Source organism: Engystomops pustulosus, chromosome 8 (genome assembly GCF_040894005.1).
Source record: "Engystomops pustulosus chromosome 8, aEngPut4.maternal, whole genome shotgun sequence".
NCBI classification, from domain to species: domain Eukaryota; kingdom Metazoa; phylum Chordata; class Amphibia; order Anura; family Leptodactylidae; genus Engystomops; species Engystomops pustulosus.
Window position 1 is genome coordinate 5,839,541 of NC_092418.1, and position 25,307 is coordinate 5,864,847.

Genomic DNA, 25,307 nt, shown 5'->3' on the forward strand with positions numbered 1-25,307 from the left:
AAAAAATGGCTGCCACCTACAACTCCCATGAACCTTCAGCTCTTAGTAACTCCTCCTCCCTCTTATGCTCTGCTCCCAGTGATGATGTAACAGACTGTCCGGCTCTATTACCATAGTTATGACGTGTAACTGACTTCACTGAGATAACGTCTCACCACACTCCAGCCATACTGGATGCACTGCAACCAACCGACTACAGCCAAACATAGTGGTGATCACATGACCATCTCAGGAAGGTGCAGGACATGTGATGTGGACATGTGACCAGCGGCATCTTCTGTCCTGTGTCTCCAATTGCGAGTGTTAACATGCCATGCATGACCGCAGCGTGTAAAGGTATTTCCTCTATGGATTAGATCCCCGTACCGCTTAAAGGGGGATCCGATCCACTTCTCGGCAGCCCCGAGGTCTGCCAAGTGCCCCGGGTCTTCCCGATCTCTTCTGCAGTCAGACCCCTTACGGGTCTGACTGCAAATTGTCTGCGCATGCGTCTGCACCGCCAGACACTTCCCACTGCTCTACAATGAATTAGTGTTGTAGGGCAAAGAGTATTGGACTTGAAGGTCAAGTTTGTAAAAAGTAAAAAAAAAAATTTATAACAGTAAAGTTTAAACATTAAAATAAAATTTAAATAAATAAAAATATAAGCCCCTAAAATGTCGCTTTCCCACAAAAACACTTAATAAAGTATAAAAAACACAAATACACAAAAAAAACCATCTGGTATCACTGCGTCCATAACAATCTGTATGATAAAACAGAATCGTTATTGGACCTGCACAATGAACCCCGTAAAAAACAACCCAAAAAAAACTCTCCGAAAAAAAGATAATTTTTAATTAATACCCTTTAAAAATGCTCTGAAAAGTGATTTAAAAAATGTTACGGGCTCCAAAATAGGACCAAAGAACAGCGCTTCTCGCAAAAAACAAGTCCTTGACCAGATTTGTAAGCGGAAAAATAAAAAAGTTCTGCATGTGAAAGAAGGTGATGCTAAAATTGACAACATTTTCGCCAAATTACTTTTTATTCAGTAAAATTGGGGAAAAACTTTTAAAAATCTATATAAATGAGGTATTTTTGTAATCGTGACGACCTATTGAATACAAATAATATAGTATTTTTATGGTGTGGTGAACAGCCAAAAAAAAAAATCTTCGTAAAAATTAATGATTTTCATTTCCTCCACCAACAAAGAGTTAATAAAATCTCTCCAATTCGCTATAGACGCCCCAAAATTATGAACCAGAAAAGAGCATCTCATGTGGTAAAAAAAATAAGCCCCTATAGGTCCACATTAAAAAAAGCAAAAAAATTACAGCCTGTACAATGTGACACTGCAGATCTGCTCTGGGTGGCTCCTCCCATTCTATGCTCCTCCCCTATTATATGCTCCTCCCTTTCTATGCCCGGCGCCCGTGCAGCAGGTTACCACCACATGTAGAGTATCCGTGTACTCGGGAGAAGTTGGGGTTCAAACTTTGTGGAGCCTTTTTTCATTTAATCCATTGCAAATGTTTAATTTTCCACCCAAAAATATTACAAATTGTAGACCACACCTCCATTTTGTTTTAACCCCTATAAAACACCTAAAGGGTTAACAAACTTGCTTTTTTATACATTGAGGGGAGCAGCTTCCATAATGGGGGCCATTTACGAGTCTTTCTATTATTTTGGCCTCTCACAGTGATAGTTGAGCAGGTCCCTATAAATACGGGTTTTGGTGATTTTCCAAAAAAAATTTAAAAAATGGCCCCAAATTCTGAGCCTCATAACATTCTAGTAAAATATGTGGAATCTTAAAAAACATCCAACATAAAGCAGAGACCCGGGAAATGTAAGTTATGAAGTTATTCGGGGGCTGTGAGTGACATCTGCACCAAAAGTAGAGAATTTAGAACTTTGAAAATAAAGAATTTTTCCAAATTTTTGCCAAATTTCCATTTTTTTCATAGCTATGCACAATAGATTTATCCAAATTTATAGACTAATTTGGAGTACAATGTGTCACGAGAAAACAATCTCCCAATCCCCCGGATGTGTTATAGCGTCCACAACTAGACCACTTATAGTCACACAGGGCGGATTGAAGAAATGGGGCCGCGGCCTGGAGGCCAAAATAGGCCGAGTCCTGGAGGGGTCAAAGGGCCAGTAGCATTTTCCATTATGGGGTTTGTCCACAACAGGAGTAACAAAGTTTTAACCCAATTAATCGAATCTTTTTAGATTTCTAACCCTCCAGACACAACCACCCCATGACATTCAGGCAGCTATGAGGAAACCCATCACTAGGGGGCAGCACACACCACACTAATGACGATGGATGAGCGGAGCCCTTCCCTACATGTTCATGCAGAAATAGTTGGACATGGGGGTAAATCAATCCTTTAATAAAGATCCCAGTGATATATCAATGAATTTTTCAGGTACAGTTTGTGTCCATAAGAAACACACAAATATTCTGATCTCCCCCTTCACCCGGGGGGGGTGGGGAGGGTGGGGGGCTTAAATCTCAGGTATGGGGGGGTTCACTTCTAAATCTGTGTCTCTACGTAGAAGTTTATGAAAAGTTTCAGCTTTTCATAAAAGAAACACCATCTTATGTTAAAGATACAAATATGAAAGAAAGTGAAGATATCAGAGTGTGATTGTGCTCCGTGTGTGTGTGGTGCATGATGGGTGACAAACCATCACATTATTCGGACCTCATTGGAACGACAAGATGATTATAGTAATTTTTTTAACAATCAGATCTTAATTATACTAACGCAAAATTTTACATATAGTTTTTCTTTATTAGACAGTTTTTAGGTACCGCCATGGGCACCAGTATCACCCCAGTTATGCCCAAATGTTTACAGCAGGAAAAAAACCCCATTCTCTAAAGACTTGGGGTGAGTCTGATGCTCTGGGGCTAGTACTTAGAGGAAATTGTCCTTATTTAGGAGGATCCGGGATCCTCCACAGAAAGGAATTATAGTTGATCAGCTCTTAGATCTGTTTGAATGATCCCTAGATATGAGATATATATGTACAAGGGGGAGGGGTCACAGAGGACAACAAGCCCCATACTATTGAGGAGGTTATTATTGAGGACTGATTTTGTTGGATCAAACTTTTGTAGATCAGAGGATCTCTCCTAAGAAGCTGCACCCGAGCTTTAGATGGCTGCAATAGGTTCACCCTGGGGGTTGGTCCATGTGACACCACAGAGGAAGAACATTGTGGACAATATGTGAGGAATTCCCCGAGAGGTCATAGACAGAACTTCTCCCATGTTGTGTGGCAGCTGTTACCGGAAAGTCTAGTAAAAAATGCATTGTCACATTATGACAACATTCAACCAACATGAACCAGCACAAACCATGCATTAACCCTTTACATGTGATAGGGAGGCACCCAACGACCTTCTAATTGGGGAGCAAGCAAACCAATCCAATTAGTAGATGGTGAAATGTTAGAATTCATCAGAATGAGTAAATCTGCCCTAAAATGTTATGTTTAGATTTTATGATTTTTTTTGGTTTGCAGTCCAATCCTGCAATGGAGCCGATAACCAACTCTCACTTCACTCTCGCTAATGGTTCTCTGTCTATCATCACCTCACCCCTTCAGCTACATAATTGGACAGTTGAAAAGAGGTTCAGCTGGAAACATAACAAAATGTACAAGATTGCCTCCCATTGGATGATTGGTTGTCGTTCAGGTCCATGCCGAACACTGGAACATTTCTGAAATGTTATCACCTATAAAGTGGGTCAACACATGGGTGGACACTTTCCTTTCAAGTCTATTGGATCCCCCAAAAATAGCCAAATAAATTGAGTTTGCAATATGAAGTGTGCCTATAGACTTCAATTGAAATTCTTCATTCAGCCCAAACAGGAGAGAGGGCTTAGTTTAATTCTGTGTTTTTTTTTAATCTCCCCTACTGTCCCATATTGTGCCATAGCAGTATTGGAGGGGTGTGCCACCCCGGGTCTACCATAGAAGTATTGGATGGTTGTACCACCCAGGGTTACCATAGAAGTATTGGAGGGGTGTGTCATCCAGGGTCTAAAATAGAAGTATTGGAGGGGTGTACCAACCAGGATCTACCATAGGAGTATTGGAGCAATGTGCCATTCAGGGTCTTCAATAGAAGCATTGGAGGGGTGTGCCATCAAGGGTCTACTATAGTTGTTTTGGAGTGGTATACCAACCAGGGTCTACCATAGCAATATTGGAGTGGTGTGCCATCCAGGGTCTACCATAGCAGTATTGGAGGGGTGTGCCATCCAGGGTCTACCATAGGAGTATTGGAGCAATGTGCCATCCAGGGTCTACCATAGCAGTATTGGAGGGGTGTGCCATCCAGGGTCTACCATAGAATTATTGGATCAATGTACCATCCAGGCTCTACCATTGTAGTATTGAAGTGATGTACCAACCAGGGTCTACCATAGGAGTATTGGAGCAATGTGACATCCATGGTCTACCATGGGAGTATTGGAGTGATATGCCATCCAGGCACTACCATTGGAGTATTGGAGGAGTGTGCCAACCAGGGTCTTCCATGGAATAATTGGAGCAATGTGCCATCCAGAATCTACCATGGGAGTATTGGAGTGATGTGCCATCCAGGGACTACCATTGGAGTATTGGAAAACTGTGCCATCCAGGGTCTACCATAGGAGTAATGGAGGAGTGTGCCATCCAGGGTCTACAATTGGAGTAGTGGAGGGGTGTACCAACCAGGATCTACCATAGGAGTATTGTTTGGAGGGGTGTACCATCCAGGGTCTACCATAGGAGTATTGTTTGGAGGGGTGTGCTATCCAGGGTCTACCATAGGAGTATTGCTGAGATGTGCCATCCAGGGTCTACCATGGAAGTATTGGAGTGGTGTGTCATCCGGAGACTATCATTGGAGTAATGGAGGAGTGTGCTATCCAAAGTTTACCATAAGAGTAATGGAGGGTTGTACCAACCAGGTTCTACCATAGGAGTAATGGAGTACTGTGCCATCCAGGGTCTACTATTGGAGTATTGGAGGAGTATACCAACCCGGGTCTACCGGGGAGATATTGACCACAAACCAGGACCCAGGAGTCTTTCTTGAATGGGTAACTAATCTCTATATGTTGATGTATGCTGAGCATGATTTCCACATGGCCATGGTGCCGTAATATGTTTACCCATTAGTATTTATATATATTCTTGCCCTTTTTTCTGCAATATATTTCTAATCGGTCTAGATGGCAATATAGTCTATTGTCTATCTATTTTGGAGGACCATCACTGATGTTTTTTAATATGTGTGTTATTCATATTTATTTCCATATCTTTCTTCTTAATAAAGTATTGATTTAATTGGACCTGAATACTCCTGATTCTTTTTTGGTCTTATATTTCTACCATAGGAGTATTGGAGCAAGGTGTCAACCATGGTCTACCATGGGAGTACTGGAGTGGTGTGCCATTCAGAGACTACCATTGGAGTAATGGAGTGATGTGCCATCAAGGGTCTACCATAGATGTAATGGAGGAGTGTGCCATCCAGGGTATACCATAGGAGTATTGGAGGAGTGTGCTATCCAGGGTCTACCGTATGAGTATTGGAGGGGTGTACCAACCAGGGTCTACCATAGGAGTAATGGAGTGATGTGCCATCAATGGTCTACAGTTGGAGTATTGGAGGGGTGTACCAACCAAGGTCTACCATAGAATTATAGGAGCAATGTGCCATCCAGGGTCTACCATTGGAGGAGTATACCAACCAGGCTCTACCAAAGGATTATGGGAGTGGTGTAACATCCAAGGTCCTGTATGAATATTAGCAGTTCCCTTGATTGTGTCAGCTTTTGGATCTAATAGGTAGAAGAGACTGTCCTGTGAAGTAAATGTGCCTCCATATAGTGTAACCACTAAGCTTCAAGTAAACAGAGGTCTGAGCTGGTGTTTATGATCATCTCTTCCACGCCCGTAGTGTTTTATCACCACGGACACCCCAATAAATCACCTCTGTGCCAGGAGACTAAGAGCACAATCTGATTGTGCCCCAGAGGGGTCTTCATCTTTCACCCTCCTTCCCGGTGTATTGTCCAACCGCAGTCTACACCACATTCAGGTAGGATTATTGCTTGGGCCCCAATGAGTCGATGAGCCGGTGAAACTATATTCACACAGAAGTGAAAGTTATACAATCTGCCTTATGGTTGTGGAACGTCCTGGTCCTGGTGGGACCTTCCTGAGACAGAGATCACCAGAATCACCAATAATTGAAGTCCATGCGGCTTTCGTTGCTGCCAGTCGGTCATTATTGTTTTGTCATTAAGAGGCCAACAATTCCCGAAATCGCCCCACAGGATTTCCTCATATGACAAGGTCTACATTCTTGGTGTTTCCCAGACCCGGATGATCTCAATCTGTGATATTTTGTGCCATTATTTCCTGTTGACTGTTTTCTCAGAAGACGCCTGAAGGTCTGACGCCTCCGACTACTATGTATTTACCAGAAGAACATGAAATGTGGTCAATCTGGACAGGCGAGGAGTTTTTCCAAATTCTTTATTCATTTTTATATCTACAGAAAAGAAAATGTACGAGGGTCCAGAATTGGAAGAAAAATAAGACTGGGGTAAGAATATGAGGAATAATCTGCAATCAGGGATGAAGAGGGGTTCAGAGGGTGAGGTCCAATCTTGGGCAATCTCTGGAAGACTCTCATTGTGCTCCTTCATACTCTTTGTACACAAGCCATCACCCAGCAGACCTCCATGACATCATACACCTATACCCCGTGTGGCCCATATATCCTATGTATACCCCCAGCGCACATCATGTCATCTCACAGACGTACAATACAAACGCACGCACTCTCAAACAATACAAGATGAACTCACATAACATGCGGCAGTTACCGTTTATATTAATCCTTGTTATCTACATACATATAAATCATTATACATAATTGTATGAGCTGAATGTAAACACAGACAATCATACAGACAAAGATACATCCAATCCCACATAAATATCATATGCTCAAACATAGATATATACCAAGTGTACAATAATATACACCATGCATAGCCACACACCTACATCGCTACACATTTACATCGCTACACACCTACATCGCCACACACCTATATCACCACACACCTACATCGCCACACACCTACATCGCCACACACCTACATCACCACACACCTACATCACCACACACCTACATCGCCACACACCTACATCGCTACACACCTACATCGCTACACACCTACATCGCTACACACCTACATCGCCACACACCTACATCGCCACACACCTACATCGCCACACACCTACATCACCACACACCTACATCGCCACACACCTATATCACCACACACCTACATCACCACACACCTACATCGCTACACACCTACATTGCTACACACCTACATTGCTACACACCTACATCGCTACACACCTACATCGCTACACACATACATCGCTACACACCTACATCGACACACACCTACATCGCCATACACCTACATCACCACACACCTAGATCACACATACACACACCATGCATAACCACACACCTACATCACCACACACCTACATCACCACACACCTACATCGCCATACACCTACATCACCACACACCTAGATCGCACATACACACACCATGCATAACCACACACCTACATCGCTACACACCTACATCGCTACACACCTACATCGCTACACACCTACATCGCTACACACCTACATCGCTACACACCTACATCGCCACACACCTATATCGCCACACACCTACATCGCCACACACCTACATCGCCACACACCTACATCGCCACACACCTACATCACCACACACCTACATCGCCAAACACCTACATCACCACACACCTACATCGCCACACACCTACATCGCCACACACCTACATCGCCAAACACCTACATCGCCAAACACCTACATCACCACACACCTACATCGCCAAACACCTACATCACCACACACCTACATCACCACACACCTACATCGCCACACACCTACATCGCCAAACACCTACATCGCCAAACACCTACATCACCACACACCTACATCACCACACACCTACATCACCACACACCTACATCGCTACACACCTACATCGCTACACACCTACATCGCTACACACCTACATCGCTACACACCTACATCGCTACACACCTACATCGCTACACACCTACATCGCTACACACCTACATCGCCACACACCTACATCACCAGACACCTACATCGCCACACACCTACATCGCCACACACCTACATCGCCACACACCTACATCGCCAAACACCTACATCACCACACACCTACATCACCACACACCTACATCGCCACACACCTACATCACCACACACCTACATCACCACACACCTACATCACCACACACCTACATCGCTACACACCTACATCGCTACACACCTACATCGCTACACACCTACATCGCTACACACATACATCGCTACACACCTACATCGACACACACCTACATCGCCACACACCTACATCGCCACACACCTACATCACCACACACCTACATCACCACACACCTACATAACCACACAACGACATCACTACACACCTACATCGCCACACACCTATATCACCACACACCTACATCACCACACACCTACATCGCCACACACCTACATCGCCACACACCTACATCGCTACACACCTACATCGCCACACACCTACATCGCCACACACCTACATCACCACACACCTACATAACCACACAACGACATCACTACACACCTACATCGCCACACACCTACATAACCACACACCTACATCACCACACACCTACATCGCCACACACCTACATCGCTACACACCTACATCGCTACACACCTATATCACCACACACCTACATCGCACATACACCTACATCACCACACACCTACATCACCACACACCTACATCGCCACACACCTACATCGCTACACACCTACATCGCTACACACCTACATCGCTACACACCTATATCACCACACACCTACATCGCACATACACCTACATCACTACACACCTACATCGCCACACACCTACATCGCACATACACCTACATCACCACACACCTACATCACCACACACCTACATCACGACACACCTACATCGCCACACACCTACATCACCACACACCTACATCGCTACACACCTACATCGCTACACACCTATATCACCACACACCTACATCGCTACACACCTATATCACTACACACCTACATCGCTACACACCTACATCACCACACACCTACATCACCACACACCTACATCGCCACACACCTACATCACCACACACCTACATCACTACACACCTATATCACCACACACCTACATCGCCACACACCTACATCACCACACACCTACATCACCACACACCTACATCGCCACACACCTACATCACCACACACCTACATCGCTACACACCTATATCACTACACACCTACATCGCTACACACCTACATCACCACACACCTACACCACCACACACCTACATCGCCACACACCTACATCACCACACACCTACATCGCTACACACCTATATCACTACACACCTACATCGCCACACACCTACATCACCACACACCTACATCACCACACACCTACATCGCCACACACCTACATCACCACACACCTACATCGCTACACACCTATATTACTACACACCTACATCGCCACACACCTACATCACCACACACCTATATTTCTACCTTACGAGTATTGGAGCAAGGTGTCAACACAGGTCAATCATTGGAGTAATGGAGTGATGTGCCATCCAGGGTCTACCGCAGGAGTATTGGAGGGGTGTGCCAACCAGAGTCTACTATAGGAGTAATGGAGTGATGTGCCATCCAGGGTCTACCACACATCATGTCATCTCACAGACGTACAATACAAACGCACGCACTCCCAAACAATACAAGATGAACTCACATAACATGCGGCAGTTACCGTTTATATTAATCCTTGTTATCCACATACATATAAGTCATTATACATAATTGTATGAGCTGAATGTAAACACATCATACAGACAAAGATACATCCAATCCCACATAAATATCATATGCTCAAACATAGATATATACCAAGTGTACAATAATATACACCATGCATAGCCACACACCTACATCGCTACACACCTACATCGCTACACACCTACATCGCCACACACCTACATCGCCACACACCTACAAAGCACATACACCTACATCACCATACACCTACATCACCACACACCTACATCACCACACACCTACATCGCCACACACCTACATCGCCACACACCTACATCACCACACACCTACATCACCACACACCTACATCGCCATACACCTACATCACCACACACCTAGATCGCACATACACACACCATGCATAACCACACACCTACATCGCTACACACCTACATCGCTACACACCTACATCGCCACACACCTACATCACCACACACCTACATCACCACACACCTACATCGCACATACACCTACATCACCATACACCTACATCACCACACACCTACATCACCACACACCTACATCACCACACACCTACATCGCCACACACCTACATCACCACACACCTACATCACCACACACCTACATCGCCATACACCTACATCACCACACACCTAGATCGCACATACACACACCATGCATAACCACACACCTACATCACCACACACCTACATCACCACACACCTACATCGCCATACACCTACATCACCACACACCTAGATCGCACATACACACACCATGCATAACCACACACCTACATCGCTACACACCTACATCGCTACACACCTACATTGCCACACACCTACATCACCACACACCTACATCGCCACACACCTACATCGCACATACACCTGCATCACCATACACCTACATCACCACACACCTACATCACCACACACCTACATCGCCATACACCTACATCACCACACACCTACATCACCACACACCTACATTGCCACACACCTACATCACTACACACCTACATCGCCACACACCTACATCGCACATACACCTACATCACCACACACCTACATCACCACACACCTACATCGCCACACACCTACATCGCCACACACCTACATCGAAGATACACACACCATGCATAGTCACACACCTACATCACCACACACCTACATCACCACACACCTACATCGCCATACACCTACATCACCACACACCTACATCACCACACACCTACATTGCCACACACCTACATCACTACACACCTACATCGCCACACACCTACATCGCACATACACCTACATCACCACACACCTACATCACCACACACCTACATCGCCACACACCTACATCGACACACACCTACATCGAAGATACACACACCATGCATAGCCACACACCTACATCGCACATACACCTACATCGCTACACACCTACATTGCACATACACACACCTACATCGCACATACAAGCACCATTACATACATACTATGTTCTATTAACCACTGGGGCAGCTCCACCCCTCACAATCCTCTCCCACCAACACAACCACATTGCCAGCATTAGGAAATAACCCTGTCGTCTATCCTCCCATATCGTGACCTACTGTTAAAAGAAATAGAAGGAACAAGAGTTTGGACCAAAAATAACCTAAATAAAATGAACAACCAGAAAACTCAATGTTAGAAGAATAAGAGTCGTCAGTTCTGGACCCGGCTGATTGGAGCTTCCATCTGGGGAAGTAAATTGAAGTTCATTGATTGTTTGAATAGCATAATATTCTGAAAAGTACAATGTTTGCTGTAGTTATACATTGCAGTATGATATTCTGATAAGTATGATGCTGCAGTTATACATTGCAGTATGATATTTTGACAAGTTTGCTGCTGCAGTTATACATTGCAGTATAATATTCTGACAAGTATGCTGCAGTTATACATTGCAGTATAATATTCTGACAAGTTTGCTGCAGTTATACATTGCAGTATAATATTCTGACAAGTTTGCTGCAGTTATACATTGCAGTATAATATTCTGACAAGTATGCTGCTGCAGTTACACATTGCAGTGTAATATTCTGACAAGTATGCTGCTGCAGTTACACACTGCAGTATAATATTCTGACAAGTATGCTGCTGCAGTTACACATTGCAGTATAATATTCTGACAAGTATGCTGCTGCAGTTATATATTGCACATTAATATTCTGACAAGTATGCTGCAGTTATACATTGCAGTATAATATTCTGACAAGTATGCTGCTGCAGTTATACATTGCACTTTAATATTCAGACAAGTGTGCTGCAGTTATTCATTGCAGTATAATATTCTGACAAGTATGCTGCTGCAGTTATACATTGCAGTGTAATATTCAGACAAGTATGCTACAGTTATACATTGCAGTATAATATTCTGATAAGTATGCTGCAGTTATACATTGCAGTATAATATTCTGACAAGTATGCTGCAGTTATACATTGCAGTATAATATTCTGACAAGTTTGCTGCAGTTATACATTGCAGTATAATATTCTGACAAGTTTGCTGCAGTTATACATTGCAGTATAATATTCTGACAAGTATGCTGCTGCAGTTACACATTGCAGTGTAATATTCTGACAAGTATGCTGCTGCAGTTACACACTGCAGTATAATATTCTGACAAGTATGCTGCTGCAGTTACACATTGCAGTATAATATTCTGACAAGTATGCTGCTGCAGTTATATATTGCACATTAATATTCTGACAAGTATGCTGCAGTTATACATTGCAGTATAATATTCTGACAAGTATGCTGCTGCAGTTATACATTGCACTTTAATATTCAGACAAGTGTGCTGCAGTTATTCATTGCAGTATAATATTCTGACAAGTATGCTGCTGCAGTTATACATTGCAGTGTAATATTCAGACAAGTATGCTACAGTTATACATTGCAGTATAATATTCTGACAAGTATGCTGCTGCAGTTACACATTGCAGTGTAATATTCTGACATGTATGCTGCTGCAGTTATACATTGCAGTATAATATTCTGACAAGTATGCTGCTGCAGTTACACATTGCAGTATAATATTCTAACAAGTATGCTGCTGCAGTTATACATTGCAGTATAATATTCTGACAAGTATGCTGCTGCAGTTACATATTGCACTTTAATATTCTGACAAGTATGCTGCAGTTATACATTGCAGTATAATATTCTGACAAGTATGCTGCAGTTATACATTGCAGTATAATATTCTGACAAGTATGCTGCAGTTATACATTGCAGTATAATATTCTGACAAGTATGCTGCTGCAGTTATACATTGCAGTGTAATATTCAGACAAGTATGCTGCTGCAGTTATACATTGCAGTATAATATTCTGACAAGTATGCTGCTGCAGTTATACATTGCAGTGTAATATTCAGACAAGTATGCTGCTGCAGTTATACATTGCAGTATAATATTCTGACAAGTATGCTGCTGCAGTTACACATTGCAGTATAATATTCTGACAAGTATGCTGCTGCAGTTACATATTGCAGTATAATATTCTGACAAGTATGCTGCTGCAGTTATACATTGCACTTTAATATTCTGACAAGTATGCTGCTGCAGTTATACATTGCAGTATAATATTCTGACAAGTATGCTGCTGCAGTTATACATTGCAGTATGATATTCTGACAAGTATGCTGCTGCAGTTATACATTGCAGTATAATATTCTGACAAGTATGCTGCTGCAGTTATACATTGCAGTATGATATTCTGACAAGTATGCTGCTGCAGTTATACATTGCAGTATAATATTCAGACAAGTATGCTACAGTTATACAGTGCAGTATAATATTCTGACAAGTATGCTGCTGCAGTTATACATTGCAGTATAATATTCAGACAAGTATGCTACAGTTATACAGTGCAGTATAATATTCTGACAAGTATGCTGCTGCAGTTATACATTGCTGTAATCCCTGAAAAAAAACGAAAGTGAGCAGCACCACCCTTAGTAAATGAGCTCCAATGTGTTTTATTGTGTTTGACCAAGATAGTTATTTCTTACCAGATTCAGGCATTGGCTCGTACTATGTGTCCCCTGTAGGTTTGGGGCTTTTTCTGCATGCTATCCCTCTTGGTTTTAGACAAAGAGGAGGTCATGTACGAGCAAGTCCTTTCCTATACAGCCAATGGAACCTCCAAGCAACATCTTGAAGCATTACTATGTCTATGATAGCGGTTTCACTGAATATTTTTTGTATGAATTTGTATCCACCAGTGATCTCAGATCAATCTCTTCCTTATTTCAAGCCTCCAGGCCATTTTACAAGCTGCACCAATTCTCTTGAATCCCCTTCCCTGGACTATCAGACCTGATTAAAAAACTCTAAAGTTTCAAAAGTTGTCATAACTTTAGGCACATCCTAAATGCATGAAAATTCAAGTCTCTCTTTACTAACCCGTCCTGTATCCTCCTACTGTCTATTATCCAGCAAACACCAGATATATTACAAGCTCCAGGTATCTCTGCTGTACCATTGAACTAAGACTGTATAGCAGCTGATAGCTGGTTGAAGCAGCAGCATTTTTATTTATTAAATTATTTTATTCTGTTGACTTATAAAGAATTGCTGGACAGAAAATGAATCCAGCATAGTGGTACAGAACAAGAACCAATCATGGAGCTGAAGAACAGGAATCAAGCATGGCGATAGAGAGCAAGAATCAATGATGGTGGTACAGAACAAGAATCAATGATGGCGCTACAGAACAAGAATCAATCATGGTGCTACAGAACAAGAATCAATCACGGTGGTACAGAACAAGAGTCAATGATGGCGCTACAGAACAAGAATCAAGCATGGCGATAGAGAACAAGAATCAATGATGGTGCTACAGAACAAGAATCAATGATGGCGCTACAGAACAAGAATCAATGATGGTGGTACAGAACAAGAATCAAGCATGGCGCTACAGAACAAGAATCAAGTAAATAAAGCTAAGCTGTGTGCCAATGTTAGATCCATACAAAAACAAGAAATTTTATTCATGAAAAGATCACACCAGAGATACAAACAAATGATAAAAACATTTAAAATGTACCAAAGTACATACAAACAATCTTTTGTTGTTAATACCCTGATAAGTATTGCAACAATCCCCTCCTGTGGAAGTGGTGTCAACCGCAATAAGCCCAATGTCAATATAAACACAATGAAAAGTGCCTGTGCCTGTAAACAATTGCAAAAAAAGTGCAAATGCAATTACAACAAGGTAAGTATAAGTAAAGGAGAAAGGTAATCCTTACAATATAAATAAATAGCCACAGATCAAATCCTAAGTGATTACTAACATAAGGCAGAGTCCCTAGTATACATTACGGGTAGTCAGATCTTAAGCCCAGTGGCATGATGAAAGCCTCAAATATGCGGGTTGACACAAACATCAGGAGGGGGAAGGCTCCCCACGCGTTTCGTCTCTCAATAGAGACTTCCTCTCTAACCCCTGAGGAAGTCTCTATTGAGAGACGAAACGCGTGGGGAGCCTTCCCCCTCCTGATGTTTGTGTCAACCCGCATATTTGAGGCTTTCATCATGCCACTGGGCTTAAGATCTGACTACCCGTAATGTATACTAGGGACTCTGCCTTATGTTAGTAATCACTTAGGATTTGATCTGTGGCTATTTATTTATATTGTAAGGATTACCTTTCTCCTTTACTTATACTTACCTTGTTGTAATTGCATTTGCACTTTTTTTGCAATTGTTTACAGGCACAGGCACTTTTCATTGTGTTTATATTGACATTGGGCTTATTGCGGTTGACACCACTTCCACAGGAGGGGATTGTTGCAATACTTATCAGGGTATTAACAACAAAAGATTGTTTGTATGTACTTTGGTACATTTTAAATGTTTTTATCATTTGTTTGTATCTCTGGTGTGATCTTTTCATGAATAAAATTTCTTGTTTTTGTATGGATCTAACATTGGCACACAGCTTAGCTTTATTTACTGGATTCGTTTCAGTGTGTCGTTTACTATATTAGCAACACTGCTGTGCGGGGTTCCATTCTTTATGCCACAGAACAAGAATCAATGATGGTGGTACAGAACAAGAATCAATGATGGTGGTACAGAACAAGAATCAAGCATGGGGCTACAGAACAAGAATCAATCATGGTGGTACAGAACAAGAATCAAGCATGGCGCTACAGAACAAGAATCAATGATGGTGGTACAGAACAAGAATCAATGATGGTGGTACAGAACAAGAATCAAGCATGGCGCTACAGAACAAGAATCAATGATGGTGGTACAGAACAAGAATCAAGCATGGCGATAGAGAACAAGAATCAATGATGGTGGTACAGAACAAGAATCAAGCATAGTTTTACAGAACAAGAATCAAGGATGGTGCCACAGAACAAAAATCAATCATGGCGCTACAGAACAAGAATCAATCATGGCGCTACAGAACAAGAATCAATCATGGTGGTACAGAACAAGAATCAAGCATAGTTTTACAGAACAAGAATCAATCATGGCGCTACAGAACAAAAATCAATCATGGAGGTACAGAACAAGAATCAATCATGGTGGTACAGAACAAGAATCAATGATGGCGCTACAGGGGGGGAGGATCGCGTGACGGGATGACGTGAGAGCACGCCGCTCCGCCTCCCGATGTCCGTGTCGCAGAGATGCCGATTTGATGCGAGTGTTTCCTGCTGACCTGTTGCTCCCGCTCAGCTAGTTTTGAATGCCGGACGCGCCAGCGTCATCAGCTGCCCAGGCACGAATAGCGGAGACCCCGGACAGGACCCCGCCGCACACCACTGTTCCGCGTGAGTCCCGGAAGCCGAGCAGCGCGGTGCTGGGAGTGGAGACTGAAATCAGCCGCTGCCCTAAAAGCCGCAGATGTGGAACGGGGGGCGAAAACCCCTCACACACCGGTGAAGGAGTGGGGAAAGGAGTGTCCTGGGCTGCCTGCTGGGACGTGTGCTTTGCTCCCAGGAGGGACTTCCTACGTGCGGGTGCCTTGCTGCGGCTCGACTGGACCATTGAGGAGCTTGCACCGACTCAAACTTTCCAAGACCCAGGTTTACTACTGAACCGCTAATCCACCAGGTGTTCAACACTCATCTGAAATGGTAACACCCTGCTTTTTCACTATTTGCTAGCGACATATGCATACTTTGCCAGAGTTTGGTAAGACGCTTATCTACTTAACTTTCGCTCAAGATAATCTTCAAGTTTACTAACCCTCCCAGGCCAGGGCCTATCATTGTATTAACATCTGGCTAATATATTTTCCCCCAAGACTATGCTATAACTCCATTTCTTCCGCCTGGATATATGCTACATTATATGCTGCACTAACTCTTTGCTTCTGGAACGCTGCTACACAGCATAATTTACTAACCCTTTGTTCTAAGGAACGCTTTGCTGAGAGTTTTTCTTTTGATACAAGCAGCTTGCCCTCCAGCCTCAGCACTAGGCTCTTGCTGACTCACAGTTAACATTTGCTGTGGTCGAAGTTCTGTTTGCATAACTGCTGTGTGACAAATTAACAAATCTTTCTTCCAAGACTATGCTATAATGCCATTGTTACCACCTGGATATATGCTATATTACACGCTGTACTAACTTTTGTTTCAGGGACGCTTTTTTTTTTTTGGACTCAGACTACACAGCACGACTTACTAACCCTTTGCTTTAAGGAACGCTTTGTTAAGAGTTTTTGTCATAAGCCATTTGTCCCTTGGTCTCTACATTAGGAAAACACACATATGGACTGAGCTGGGGTCACAAAAACAAACCATATTTTCTATGGTTAAAGTTTTGTACTTATAATTGTTGTGTGGTAAAATCTGCCAGAACCGTTGAGGTTGGCTCTTTAAGTGGAGCGTGGTACGGCTCTGGTTTGGATTTCAGGGCCCAGCATACTGACGTCGCCTCCTAAGCTATAGTGAAGTGCAGACCTAGCAAATCGGGGATTAAGTAAAGGGGTGTGTTAATCTCGGATGGTCGTAGCTGGAAGTTATAATTTGCCCTTATAGCGTTTAGCCTTGAGGCATTAACCCAGCTAAATCCATCTTTTGACGTACAACTAACAGCCTCTGGCTGGCTCTGGTCCAAAGGAAAACTTAACAATACTCCGTTTTAAGGTTTTTCTATCATACATTACGTACCAGGTGGTAGAAGTCACCCGGGTTTGCTGAATTACTGGTCTCCAGCATATGGTATTAGAATAAGTGGTATTGGTCATCTCACTCTGCCATGGCGCCAAAAAAGCCAGAAAGGAGGTCAGGGGGGCTAGATAAAATGTGGAAAGCATCCCCAACGAAAACAAGACAAATTAGTAAGGAGGGCTCCCACCCCCCAACCTCCAGTAACACAGGGACTAACCCCTCAGCCAATGAAGACTCCAACCCCGCAAGTGAGGAGATTCTGGCCCAGATTCTTGCCACGGTTCAAGAGACTAAAACATCTGTCGCAGAGCTTAAAAAGGAGGTTGGTAGCATCAGCTCTGACATCTCGATAATGAGGGAGGATTTGAATTCACTGAGGGATAAGTTTAAGGGGGTGGAGAAGAGTGTTAGGAAAACTGAGGAAGACATCAAAACAATCCAGAAAGGCATGAAGGAATTGAGGGAAGAAAACGGTCAGTTAAAAGAAAAGTTGTTAGATCTTGAGAATCGGTCAAGGAGGGCCAATATAAGAATAATTGGGTACCCAGAGGAGCCTTCTGAAGGAAATATGACCACTAACATACAGAAATGGTTATTGAAGGTATTCGGCAGCGAAGAGCTATCTTCTAATTTTGCAGTGGAAAGAGCACATAGAATCCCCTTTCAGAAACCGATACCCGGGGCGCCCCCTAGGACAATTCTGGTTAAATGTCTCAATTCACAAGACAGGGATTACATTATCAGGAATTCGAGAAAGAAAGAACAAAAGATGCTGTTGGATGGTAAAAAAGTGGCCATTTTCCCAGATTTCGCGAGGGAGACACAGAAATTGAGGGCTAGCTACAAGATGGTAAAAAATAGGCTGCACGAGGCAAATATACAAGCAGGGTAAAGAAAGATGATTATCTGCTGTAAAGGGATATTAATAAACGCTATACACTTAAGAAAGACAATTTAACGGATGTCAGGAGGGCGATGTAAGGAAATGGGACCCTCTTGTACGATGGTACAAGCGGATCAAGCTGGGGTAAGGGGGGGAGGTGGGAGGGGGTTATTGGCAAGAGAGGGGGAGGAGCTGTTTTTTTTTTTTTTTTTCTCTCGTTTATTCTTCTCTGAATGGCGAAGGTAACAAGAGTTCTGTGTTGGAACATTAGAGGCTTGAGTGATAGGAAAAGAAGATGTGCAATATTTGATGTAATAAATAAACATCTGCCTGCAGTGGTAGTACTGTTGGAGACCCTCTTGACTCCAGATTTAGGATGTAGAATAAAAAAATGTTGGGCTGCATGGGAATTTCACGCATATGGGGGTAATTACTCCAAGGGAGTTTCGGTTTTGATCCATGGTAGTATAGATTTTAAATTATTTGATAAAAAAGTGGATAGTGAGGGTAGGTTTATATTTTTACACTGCACTCTGAACGAAACAGAGTACCTTCTTGCCTTCTTGTACATGCCTCCCCCCTCCTCGTTGAGGGTTCTTTCGGAATTCGCCCAGAATTCGCCCAGAATTTTGATTATGGGTGACTTGAATATGGTCTTTAACTCCATGCTTGACCACCTTAACCTTGTGGGGGAAACAAAAGTAAACCCTAACGAGGGAATAAAATTGAGAAATTTTTGTCAGGACATGGGTTTGCAGGATATATGGAGAGCAAAATATGGGGAAAAGAGGGCCTTCTCCTGCCATTATAAATCCTGTAATACTCTGTCCAGAATAGAACTCGCAGGTAGTGAGGAACATCTCTAGAATGACATATGAACCTATTGTGATTTCTGACCATGCCCCAGTATTAGTCACGTTGGGGAAACCATCATTTAGTAGGCGAAAGTTTAAACTGAACCCCCACTGGCTAACTCTCCTTGAACCCAGCCTGGATCTAAAAATGATTATTAGTGATTTTTGGGATAGAAACATCAATACTGCAAGCACGTTAGCAGTCTGGGATATGTTAAAACTATTTATTAAGTCTACTCTTTCTCATGCTATTAATGTTAAAAAGAAAGATTTTAGGAAGAAAGAGGCTGACTTAAAAAAACAGGTAGATGAAACATCAAAGAAGTTCTCCCGGAGACAGTACGAAAACACAAGCATATAAGAACGCTAGGCAAAAATATGAAGATCTTCTAATAGAAAAAGCCCAACACAAACTGTTCTTCGCAGGACAGCGTAATTTCACAGAAAAGGGGTAACCCGGTAAACTGTTAGACAATGGGGGTCATTTACTAAGGGCCCGAATCGCGTTTTCCCGACGTGTTACCCGAATATTTCCGATTTGCGCCGATTGTACCTGAATTGCCCCGGGATTGTGTCGCACGCGATCGGATTGTGGCGCATCGGCGCCGGCATGCGCGCGACGGAAATCGGGGGGCGTGGCCGAACGAAAACCCGACGTATTCGGAAAAACCGCCGCATTTAAAAACCGAAAAAGTGTCGCTTGGGGACCGCTTACCTTCACCTGGTCCGAGGTGGTGCATTCCGGCGCGTGGAGATGATTTTCAGCGCAGCAGCGCCACCTGGTGGACGGCGGAGGAACTGCCTTCATGAATCCCGGCCGGACCCGAATCCAGAGCAGAGAACGCGCCGCTGGATCGCGAATGGGCCGGGTAAGTAAATTTGCCCCAATATGATCAATAATAACAAACATTGGAATAGGAGTATCTCAGCTATTAGAGGGCATAGAGGACAAATATGTAGAGAGCAACAAGAGATACAGAAAGAATTTAAACTCTTCTACCAGCAGCTTTATGAGGCTGCAGGGGATAAAGTTCGATCGGAAGATATTAAAAGATATTTGCAAGACATTAACTTCCCGCGCCTGTCTGGGAGGGAGGCAGAAATGTTGAACTCCCCGATCACGTTGGAGGAGCTGGAAGAGACGATTGATTCTTGTAGTGTTGATTCCGCTCCAGGCCCAGACGGCCTTCCTTTTTGCTTATATAGGAGATATAAGGTAGTATTGGCTCCAATGATGTTAACCACAATACAAGAAATTTTCAAAAGGGGGAAAGTCACAGATTCTATGTCCGAAGCTACTATCATTCTTATCCCAAAAAAAGATAAGGACTTGCTAGACCCTGGAGCATTCAGACCTATCTCACTTATCAATACCGATGCCACAATCGTAGCAAAGGTGTTGGCTAGACGACTTAAGAGGGTAATCGCTAGTATTATTCATGAGGACCAGAGGGGGTTTGTCCCAGGTGGGAATGTGAGTGACTGTCTGAATAGATTGTTTGTCTCTATAGAGAAGGGGGAGGGAGATCTTCGCTCGATCCTGTCACTGGATGCGGTTAAAGCCTTTGACAGGGTCGAGTGGGGGTTTCTATGGGAAGTAATGGACAGATTTGGGGTCGGAGCGGGTAAAATGTCTATACAACTCCCCAAGGGCTAGGATAGGTATTGACGGCAGTGAGTCGGAATGTTTCCCCCTTGGCAGAGGTACGAGACAGGGCTGCCCCCTCTCCCCCCTCCTCTTTGCCATTTTCATCGAGCCCTTGGCCATTAAAATAAGGGCCCATGCTGGTTTAAGAAGTGGTGGTCTGGAGGACAAACTGAGCCTATACGCGGACGACATTTTGTTGTGCCTGCGAGACTCGCCTCTGTCAATAGCTAATGCAGTAAATACAGTGACAGAATTTGGCCGGTTTTCGGGCTTGGAGATTAATTGGAGCAAATCAGGTCTGCTGCCCCTGGACGGGAATAAGATAGAAGATCTAGAGCTAGGAATCAAAATGAGTAGTCAGGACTCATTGAAATATCTCGGGATTCTGATCTCAGCAAAAGTGCAGGATTTTGAACTATTAAACTTGAAACCTCTTATCAACTCAGTTAGGAGTAGGGTCCACACCTGGGATAGACTTCCTCTCTCCTTTTGGGATAGAATTGCCCTTATAAAAATGGTCCTGCTACCACAAATTTTGTTCTTTTTGACATCATGCCCGATCTGGATTGACAATTCCTTTTTTAAAGCAATGGAAGCGCTTTTTAATGAATTAATTTGGGGGCGGAAGCGAGCCAGAATCAAAATTAGTTATCTATATAGACCCTCCGGAGAAGGGGGATTGGGGATACCTTTTTTGCAGGGCTATTTCATAGCGGCTCAGATGTCCCGGATAGTAGGATGGAAGGAGCAGGATGAATCATTGAAAACTGGGAGTATGGAAGACGGGAAAGCCCTTACAGTGTATGAAGTATTGGAAAGGGGGGTAGTGCAGAACAATAAGGATGTATATACAAGTAAAGAGGTGATACAAAAAGGTTGGAATCTGATGAGGAAAATTATTCACATGAATGGGATTACAGAAGATACACCATTGTGGCACAACCCCCTCTTCCCTGAACTTATTAATCTCCCTGATCCCATTTTTTGGCAAAGGAGAGGGGTCCGCCTCTTCTCCCAGATATTGGAGAATGGAGTAGTGGCAAGCTTCCCTACACTCAAAATTAAAGCGGGTTTAAATAATGGGGACTTTTTGAGATATGCACAATTAGCACACGCAATTAAAGCAATAAGGTTTCGTAGAAGCATAAAATTAGAATCACATCCATGCATAGACTTTATTAAAAACACTGAAAAGAAAAAGGGTTTGGTCTCGGGGGTGTATAGACTTCTGATAAAAGGTATGTTTTTAGGGGTTAGACACAAGTCACAAGAATGCTGGGAAAATGCGGTAGGTCAGTTAACACTACACGAGTGCGAGGGGATCTATAGGAATGTGAAGGTAGGATCTATTAGAGAAAATCACAGAGTTATCCAAGTTAAGATATTGTTTAGATTTTATTATTCTCCAGATGTGCTATACAAGATGAAAGTGAGGAGTGCATCGAAATGTTTCAAATGTGGAATAGAGGAGGCGGACTTCCTTCATACAATTTGGGCATGCCCCAAAATCAAAGGTTTTTGGGATGAAGTACATTTGCAGATAAACATAATCCTAGAAATGGCCCTGACCCCTTCGATTAACCTGGCAGTTATGGGATTGTTTAGGACCGGTGACAAAGTGAAGCAAAAGGAGAGAGCATTGGTACTAAAACTGATGACAACAGTGAAAGTTCTGAGAATGGGGGAGTAGCAGGATTCCCACGGTGGATCATTGGTTTGCTCTTACACAGAAGATTAGAAGATATGAACAAATTTATTTTGACAAATATGGATCCAGGGGGAAATGGTTGGAGATCTGGACTAAATGGAAATAGGATGGGTTCCCCCTTTTTTTTCCCCTCTCTTCCTCTATCTCTTGCCAAAGGGGAGGTAGGGAAAGGGTGGGGGGAGGGAGTACTAGGATTTTGCACAAGGACAACGGTGGGTTGTTAGACTGGCCGAATTTTTACGGTATGTTCATGGTAATGTGTAAAACATGGCCTTCACCGATCTATGCGTATGCCGTCGCTCGCTGCCATTCACATGCTGCAGCCAGAATTTTACTAGGTATATGTCTGTATAACCTACCATGGGGTTCCATTTGTAATGTTTGGGGGAAGGAGAGGGGGGGATATGCTTGACTATGTGATTTTGTATTTTCCGAGCTTGTATTGGAATGTTTATGTTTTAAAAAAGATTAATAAAACTGATTGCTAAATTTAAAAAAAAAATGATGGCGCTACAGAACAAGAATCATGCATAGTGGTACAGAACAAGAATCAAGCATGGCGCTACAGAACAAAAATCAATCATGGAGGTACAGAACAAGAATCAATCATGGCGCTACAGAACAAGAATCAATCATAGTGGTACAGAACAAGAATCATGCATAGTGGTACAGAACAAGAATCATGCATAGTGGTACAGAACAAGAATCATGCATAGTGGTACAGAACAAGAATCAATCATGGAGGTACAGAACAAGAATCAATCATAGTGGTACAGAACAAGAATCATGCATAGTGGTACAGAACAAGAATCATGCATAGTGGTACAGAACAAGAATCATGCATAGTGGTACAGAACAAGAATCAATCATGGAGGTACAGAACAAGAATCAATCATAGTGGTACAGAACAAGAATCATGCATAGTGGTACAGAACAAGAATCAATCATGGAGGTACAGAACAAGAATCAATCATGGAGGTACAGAACAAGAATCATGCATAGTGGTACAGAACAAGAATCATGCATAGTGGTACAGAACAAGAATCATGCATAGTGGTACAGAACAAGAATCATGCATAGTGGTACAGAACAAGAATCAAGCTTAGTTGTACAGAACAAGAATCAAGCATGGCGCTACAGAACAAGAATCAATCATGGTGGTACAGAACAAGAATCAAGCATGGAGATACATAACAATAATCAATAATGGCGATAGAGGACAAGATTCAAGCATAGCGGTATAGAACAAGAATCAAGCATGGCGCTAAAGAACAAGAATCAATCATGGTGCTACAAAAGAAGAATCAATCATGGTGGTAGAGAACAAGAATCAAGCATAGAGATAGAAAACAAGAATCAATCATGGCGCTATAGAACAAGAATCAATCATGGTGGTACAGAACAAGATTTATGCATAGCGCTACAGAACAAGAATCAATCATGGTGGTACAGAACAAGAATCAATCATGGCGCTACAGAACAAGAATCAATCATGGTGCTACAGAACAATAATCAATCATGGCGATAGAGGACATGATTCAAGCATAGAGGTACAGAACAAGAATCAAGCATGGCGCTACATAACAAGAATCAAGCATGGCACTACAGAACAAGAGTCAAGCATGGTGATAGAGAACAAGAATCAAGCATGGCGCTACAGAACAAGAATCAATATATATATTTATGGGCTTTTCAAAGGCATTTGACACCGTGCCGCATAAAAGGTTGGTATATAAAATGAGACTGCTGGGAGTAGGAGAAAATCTGTGTATTTGGGTAAGTAATTGGCTTAGTGATAGAAAATAGAGGGTGGTCATTAATGGCACATTCTCAGATTGGGTTGATGTTACCAGTGGAGTGCCACAGGGGTCAGTATTGGGGCCGCTTCTTTTTAATATTTTTATTAATGACCTTGTAGTGGGTTTACACAGTCAAGTTTCAATATTTGCAGATGATACTAAGCTGTGTAAAGTAATAAATACTGAGGCCGATAGTTTAGCATTACAGAGGGATTTGTGGAAGCTTGAGGAGTG

At 42.8% G+C, this 25,307-nt stretch overlaps 1 protein-coding gene across 1 annotated transcript in view; it reads right to left on the bottom strand.

The window, feature by feature from the left end:
- Positions 1–11,347: 11,347 nt before the first annotated feature.
- LOC140076279 (uncharacterized) overlaps positions 11,348–25,307 on the bottom strand; it is a 42,722-nt gene continuing 28,762 nt past the window's right edge. The window contains exon 6 of the mRNA XM_072122831.1: positions 11,348–11,733. Within this exon, the coding sequence (XP_071978932.1) occupies positions 11,651–11,733 (83 nt within the window). The 3' untranslated portion in view covers positions 11,348–11,650. The remainder of the gene's footprint in view (positions 11,734–25,307) is intronic.